This window comes from Mus caroli, chromosome 3 (genome assembly GCF_900094665.2).
Source record: "Mus caroli chromosome 3, CAROLI_EIJ_v1.1, whole genome shotgun sequence".
Lineage (NCBI taxonomy): Eukaryota > Metazoa > Chordata > Mammalia > Rodentia > Muridae > Mus > Mus caroli.
This window is the reverse complement of record NC_034572.1, coordinates 22295621-22303138: the sequence shown is the minus strand read 5'-3', so window position 1 is coordinate 22303138 and position 7518 is coordinate 22295621. Positions and strand designations below refer to the sequence as shown.

General features: G+C 39.1%; 1 protein-coding gene across 1 annotated transcript in view; it reads left to right on the top strand.

The window, feature by feature from the left end:
- The window catches only part of Ect2 (epithelial cell transforming 2), a 57170-nt gene that overhangs the window by 3309 nt on the left and 46343 nt on the right, over positions 1 to 7518 (top strand). Inside the window, exons 2-7 of the mRNA XM_029474863.1 lie at positions 1140 to 1291; positions 2023 to 2102; positions 2208 to 2300; positions 4166 to 4348; positions 5151 to 5240; positions 6141 to 6248. Coding sequence (XP_029330723.1) covers positions 1162 to 1291; positions 2023 to 2102; positions 2208 to 2300; positions 4166 to 4348; positions 5151 to 5240; positions 6141 to 6248 — 684 coding nt within the window. The 5' untranslated portion in view covers positions 1140 to 1161. The remainder of the gene's footprint in view (positions 1 to 1139; positions 1292 to 2022; positions 2103 to 2207; positions 2301 to 4165; positions 4349 to 5150; positions 5241 to 6140; positions 6249 to 7518) is intronic.

Below are 7518 nucleotides of genomic sequence, written 5' to 3'. Positions count from 1 at the left end.
CACACTTTGGTCTTCTTTCTTCTTCAGTTTCATGTGTTTTGCAAATTGTATCTTATATCTTGGTATACTAAGTTTCTGGGCTAATATCCACTTATCAATGAGTACGTATCATGTGAGTTCTTCTGTGATTGTGTTACGTCACTTGGGATGATGCCCTCCAGGTCCAACCATTTGCCTAGGAACGAAGAGAGCTTTCTTTCATAGTCCAGATTTATAATGGTACTAGTTTATATTTATTTGTCTTGTCAAATCTTGGAGATGTTTGGGAATTAATATAAAAAATGGTAGCTTACAATGTAAGCTGTACAGTGATCTATGAAAGATTCTGAGAATCCACATAAAGGTGGAGTCAAGAGTGATGAATGAAGTTGACGTTCTCTGTAGAGTATTCCTGCTGCCGTGAAATACATGCAGTTATAAACTACATTGCAATTTGGGCTTGAAAATTGCTCAGAAACTCATTGCTGGCACAGAGAAAGAGTTTGACATTGGAGTACCTTGGTTTGAGACTAACAGGAGTTTTGGGCAGGAGGATGAGGTAAAGAGTAAAGCTGGGGTTATTGGGAGGTAGATGTTGTGTAGACACTTTGCAAGAGAAGTGGGTTGAAGACAGATGTAGAAGAAAGAGGTAGAAAAACACTTGTACCTTTTGTGTGCAGGGAGCTGTGTTATTTATATTTTATTGTATGTTTATAAATCATGCCCGAGTTTTATTTTATAGAAAAAAAAACTTAGTCTTATGGAGGTTTTGAGACAGGCCCTTGTGCCCTACATTTGCTTTGAATTCATGTTTCCAGGGGTGACCTCCACCTCCTGTGTGCTGACTGACCATCTAGCCTACCTCCTGGGCCCAGCTTACAAATTCTAGATCCACAAGTACAGTATCTAAGTCAGTGGCCCAGTCTGTGGGTCTCGATCCCTTTGGTCATCACATATCCTGCATATCTGATATTTATACTAATGATAGCAAAATTATAATGAAGTAGCAATGAAGCAAATTTACAGTTGGGGGGGAGCTGTATTAAAGGTTCTCAGCATCAATCAGGGAGGAGCATCAATCAGGGAGCTTGAACCACTGTTGTAAAGTTTCTTGCTCAGTGACCATGTTTGTCTCATGTATTCTCATTTTACTGTTTCAGCCTTCATAAAGTAGTGCCAACAATGGCTGACGACAGCGTGTTACCATCTCCTACTGAGATAACTAGCTTGGCAGACTCTTCAGTGTTTGACTCTAAAGTTACTGAAATGTCCAAGGAAAACTTGTGCTTGGCGTCTACTTCAAATGTTGATGGTAAGCTTAGTACCTGCTTTTTTGTTTGTTTGTTTCTTTCGAGACAGGGTTTCTCTGTGTAGCCCTGGCTGTCCTGGAACTCACTCTGTAGACCAGGCTGTCCTTGGAACTCAGAATTCTGCCTGCCTCTGCCTCCCGAGTCCTGGGATTAAAGGTGTGTGCCACCACTGCCCGGCATTACCTGCTTTTAAAAACACACAATTGTTAACTTAAATCATAGAATACTTACTAGTGATTTTTTTTTTTTTGTACTGAGTAATTAGGGCTCTATGTCTACATTCTCTGTCCATGCTTTGGGATAATGCTTTCCCACTTTGAAAAAGGGTGTGTCTTAGTGTTGATCCTGCTCTCTTGGTATTGAGGCAGTCTCACTATAACATTGTTAAACTGGAGTTTATTCTTGCTTAAGTGAGGAGCTACTGTGGTTTACTGCTTTGTACTGTTTTATTCTAAAGTTTCATGTACTTTAAGGAGGAGGATCATGCTTCATAATGCTTCTTTAAAGGGAGTTGTTTCTTTGTTGTATGCCTTTTGCTACAATGTGTATAGCCTTTTAGAAAATTATACGTGGTCAAATATTTTTGTAGAAAATTCAGAATTAGGTTACTTTAACTTCTGGGATATTCTGCTCTCCTCAGACATAGAAATTCTAGCTAGAAAGAGGGTCTAGGAACTACTAATTGTGCGGTTGGTACCTTATAACCACATTGAAACATCTTCCATCTTAATAGAAGAAATGCCGCAGGTTGAAGCAAGAGTGATAATGGTCCAGGATGCTGGGAAACAAGAAGAACTTCTAACGGCCTTAAAGGTAAGGAGTTGGGGTTTGTAATTCGTTTCTAAAGAGATTCTTCACCCAGCTTTGTAAATACTTTCCTCCGCTTCTTAACCTTACACATAAGTCTCTTTTCTACAGACTATTAAGATAATGGAAGTCCCTGTTATAAAGATAAAAGAAAGTTGTCCTGGAAAATCGGAGGAAAAATTAATAAAAAGTATTATTAATATGGTAGGTCAAGCATCTCATTGCATGTGGCATGCTTCACTTCCCTCGATTGAATTACTTCACTCTGGTGACTGGAATCAGGCACGAGCACTCTGAATTAGAAATGTTAGAAGTAGCTTATTTTAGAATTAAGTTGTTTCTGAACCCCTAAATTATAGCACCTATTAGAAATTCAAATTTTCGAGACTTGGTCATTATTTAAGAAAAGGATGCAATGGGTACAAAGGTCTGGTCATTTTCTTACACATTTAAGGACTTTTCCCCATTAACTTTCTGTTTAGTTTAAATTCGTGCTATTCTCCAGTGTATAGCAGTTTGTCTTCATAGTAATCACTATATATATTTTGTCAGATTGAACCTAGGTTCTCGTACATACCAGGCAAGCATTTTACTACTGAGCTAGTGCCCTGACCTTCAATTACATTAGTTTGCTAGGGCTGTTAAACAAAGTATCAGACCACGTAAATAATCCTGACAGATTAAACAACAGAACTTAAAGTCTAAAATGAGTGCCAGTGGGTGCAGTGTCCTGAGGTCTGCATAGGACTTCCTTGCTGCACCCCGCACGGCCCTGTTTCCCTGTACTCCATCTTTGCTGTTGATGTTCAGACTTCTTCTGAGCACCTGAGTCAGGTTGGGTGAGGCCTGTCCTGGACTCTTCTTTTAACTTGAATTGTCTCTGTAATGGCCTTAGGACCTTAGCTTCGTACAGTCACATTGAGAAAGAAGGTTTCATTTTTCATTTTGGGTTAGCTTTCATCATATGAATTTCAGGGATAGATGATTTGGTCCATCACTCCAGCCTTTCAAATAAAAGCCCAAATAATTTATTAATATATTCAGAGTTCTTTGTTTTGTTCTGTTCACACAGGAATTATGTAGGCTGTTCAGGTTTTTTTTTTTGGCCAGGGTTTCTGTATAGCCCTGGCTGTCCTGCACTTGCTTTGTAGACCAGGCTGGCCCTGAACTTAGATCCGCCCTCCTCTGCCTTCCAAGTGCTGGAATTAAAGGCATTCATTATCACATCTGGCCTAGTTCTTTTTTTTTTTTTTTTTTTAAGGTAAAGATACTTTTAATAAGATACTTGCCTTTGTATATCATATATGTGTCCTACTGCAGCCAAATTAGCTCATGACCTCTCTTTATAGCATTTGTATTGAAATGAGAATGTTAATCAGTAACCTTTTACTAAGTGTTAAACGGCGTTTTTTTTTTTTTTTCTTTTGAAGATAGCTGCATATGTAGATTATCATTTTTCTTGTTCAGAATAAAAACTGGTGGATATTACCTATATCAAAATGCATGTACTTAAATTTTTTTAAAAGTGTAGCCTAGTGGCTCATATCTATAATATTATCACTCAGCGGGCTGAGGCCAGAAAAATTGAGAGTTTAAGGCTGGCCTGGGCAATGTCAAAACCTTGCCTCCAAAACCAAAACCAAACAATGAAAAGGCTCTGACAGTAAGTAGTTCATGGGTAGAGTGCTTGCCTAGCATGCTCGGAGTTCTGGGTTTGATCCCTATTACTACCAAGAACTAAAACTACAACACCGGAAAGGAAAGTACCCGGTGTTCTATTCTAGTACCTGGAACTTACTGTGCATGCTAGGTGGCTTATAGACCAGAGTCAGAGAGCCTGTGCTTATGTCTTCACAGTAAGGTCTTAATGTGTGTGGGGTTACATGACATACAAAGTAGAGAAATATGATTCTACACTGTTATATGTTATGTTGGTAATTGTAGACTTTTAACAGTTAAATTTTCTAAAAAGATGTCAAAAAAATACAGGAGTCAATTTTATGGAGTCGTATATTATTTTATATGACCTATGAATTATTTTTATTTGTAATAACTATGAAAAAATCCAGGAAATGAAAGTGCCCTGTGTAAAGATGGACTCAATGGAAGAATTTGAAAGTTTGGATTCCCCAGAATTTGAGAATATATTTGTAGTTACTGACTTCCAGAATTCTGTCTTCAATGACTTATACAAGGCTGATTGTAGGATTGTTGGACCACCAGTTATACTCAGCTGTGCACAAAGGGGAGAGGTAAGAAACGCTCATCTCAAGAATACATTTTTATTAATGCATTCTTTGAAAATTTATAATTAGAAAATGCTGTTAATTGTTGAGTGCACGTAGCACTTAGGATAAGAATAACCTGTTGTTGCTGGGTATGGTGGCTCATGCCATGAGACCTGGCTTCAAGAAGGTGCACACATAAACCATTCTCTTTTCCACTTAAAACTCGTATTATATCCATTATCATATGATTTAAATTAGAAAAATTATTTTAGCTTTTTCCTTTTCTTTTCTCCTCCTCTTCCTCCTCCTCCTCTTCTTCTTCTTTTTTTTTGTTTTTTTTTTGTTTTTTTGAGACAGGGTTTCTCTGTATAGTGCTGGCTGTCCTGTAACTCACTCTGTAGACCAGGCTGGCCTTGAACTCAGAAATTCGCCTGCCTCTGCCTCCCAAGTGCTGGGATTAAAAGGCGTGCACTACCACGCCCGGCACTTTTTTTTCCTTTTTGATGAGTATTTGAATGAGTATATAAGTGTATGTGAGTGTGTGAACCTTGGGTATTGAAAAGTTAACTGGGGCCGGGTGTGATGGTACACGCCTTTAATCCCAGCACTTGGGAGGCAGAGGCAGGCCTGGTCTATAGAGTGAGTTCCAGAACAGCCAGGGCTACACAGAGAAACCCTGTCTTGAAAAAACAAACAAACAAACAAACAAACTAAACCAAAAGACAGAAAAGTTAACTGGTAAAGAGTGAAATCTTTAAGCGTGAGGAAATGCTTTCTCAATGCTAACTGAGAAGGAGGCTCATGAGTTTGGAATTGTGTCCTCCAGCCCTTGCCGTTTTCCTGCCGGCCGCTGTATTGTACAACGATGCTGAACCTGGTGCTCTGCTTCACTGGATTCAGGAAGAAGGAGGAGCTTGTAAGTATGAGACCCTGGCCTAGTAACGCAGGGTTAGATTGCATCCGGCCATCTATTTCTGTTTGGTGTTATTACGTCATTTAAAAACTCATGCTTGTAAGTGATAGTTGGCCCATGAATTCGTAGACAGTTGCATGACTCTGAGCTGTTTTACTCTCTTGTTAATTATTAGTTATACTGGTCAATTGAAGGTTTGTAACAAAATGAATACTGCTTTACAAGCTCAACTTTAAAGTACTTTTACCTCTATGAATAAGCCATAGAAACTTTTTTTTGGTTCACAATTATTTCCTAAGTTGGAACTAGTAAGTATTACTGTAATTTTGTGGGAAGAATGTTGGTGTTATATAACCTGATATTAAAACTCAATATTTTGGTGCTGGAGAGATGGCTCAGTGGTTAAGAGCACTTGCTGCTCATTAGAGGACAAAAGTTTAGTTCCCAGTACCCGTGTCTGGTCTCACAGCTGCCTATAATAGCAGCTCTGGGGGACGCTGCTTCTGGCCTCTGTGGGTACCTACTTGTGTGTGTATACTCTCAGACACATAAATAAAGATAAAGTGTAAAAAAAAGAAATTGATCTATTTGTTTGTGGGTATATGGCTTTGGCTTCAATTCCCAATATTGTAAAAAAAAAAAAATAGAAAGAAGGTGAATAAATGAAAATAATACATCTGTGTGTTTAGGCAGTATTAGAGTTGGTTGCCTATTATTAACTTACTACTCTGTGTATTGCTTACCTTTGTTATAGATTTGCATGTAGCAATAACTTCTTTTTTTTAACAAGCTATTCTGTTAAAAGTGTTGTTTTAAGTTTTGTACAGTAGTGAATGCTAAATGAGTTAGTACAAATTTTGCTCAAATTAATTAAAATCAATTTTGTTTAATTTTTCTTTTGAGGTCAAATTGGTGACATTGGTTCATCATATGGGTGGAGTTATTCGAAAAGAATGTAATTCCAAAGTAACACATCTGGTGGCAAATTGTACACAAGGCGAAAAATTTAGGGTATGTAAGCTTACTATTTTTGTCTTTTCAGTATAGTATGACTTTGTAATGTTTATTTTGAGACGATCATATACATTTAGAAATGATTGTGTAGGCCAGGCTAGCCTTGAACTCATTAGTATCCTCCAGTTTCCAGCTCCTTCATAGGCATGATCTACCAAGCCTGGCTTGTGTCTAATAATGTTACTCCTCTGTTGATGGTACTTTTTTTGAGGCTCAGATGGAGGTTGTCATTGGAAAGTCAGTAAAGGGTTTGTGATGTAGCTTAGCTACAGAGTGCTTGCTTAGCACACACAGCCCAGCATACCTGTCCTGATAGTGCACGAGTATAATCCCAGCATGGAGACAGTGGAGACAGGAGGATCAGTTCAATATTGTCTTTGCCTGCATATGTTCGCAGTTAGCCTGTGTTATGTAAGTCCCTGTCTCAAAGATACTGAAGTTAGATGTTGAAATGTGTGATGTGGGCTGTGCGTGGTGGTGCACTCCTTTGATCCCAGCACTTGGGAGGCAGAGGCAGGCAGATTTCTGAGTTGGAGGCCAGCCTGGTCTACAGAGTGAGTTCCAGGACAGCCAGGGCTATACAAAGAAACCCTGTCTGGAAAAGCCAAAAGGCCAAAAAGCCAAAAAAAGAAAAGAAAAGAAAAGAAATGTGTGGTGAGAGGGGTGGTTGGTAGGTAGTATTGCTAGTAAAGGCTGTATGACCAGCAGTGGCAGCTAGGTCAAGGAATGAGAACAGATATTTCACTGTTGGCTTTATGAAAACAAAGCACTCTTAGAAAACAAACCTGTGTCTTTGAATGTCTAAATTATCTATATATTTTCTTAAAAAGAATTTTTTAAAAAGGAGAAAATACTTTATATTTTTCTCTCAAGAGAGGGTCTTTTTATGTTTGGATTTTGTTTGTGATAAGGTCTCTATTTTTGTAACCCTGGCTGTGGATAGGCCAGGGGGTCCTGAAACTCAGAGAACCCCCCTTCTCTTCAAGTGCTGGGATGACAGGTATGCATCATGTCCGCCCATGTTGCCTAGCCTGGCCGCAGACCCATTATCTCTTGCCTCAGCCTCCCAGGGGTTGGGATTATTGTACTATGCTACTGTGTCACCTGACACTTACTTGGGTAGGAATCTATTGTCAGCTGCAGTTGAGTTGTGTGTGTCTGTGTTTGCATGTGGCTGTGTGCTTGTGCCATGGCCCATCTATGGTCAGAAGACAGCATTGCAGGTACAGGTTTTCTCCACTCCATGGGCCCTGGGGACTGCATGGGG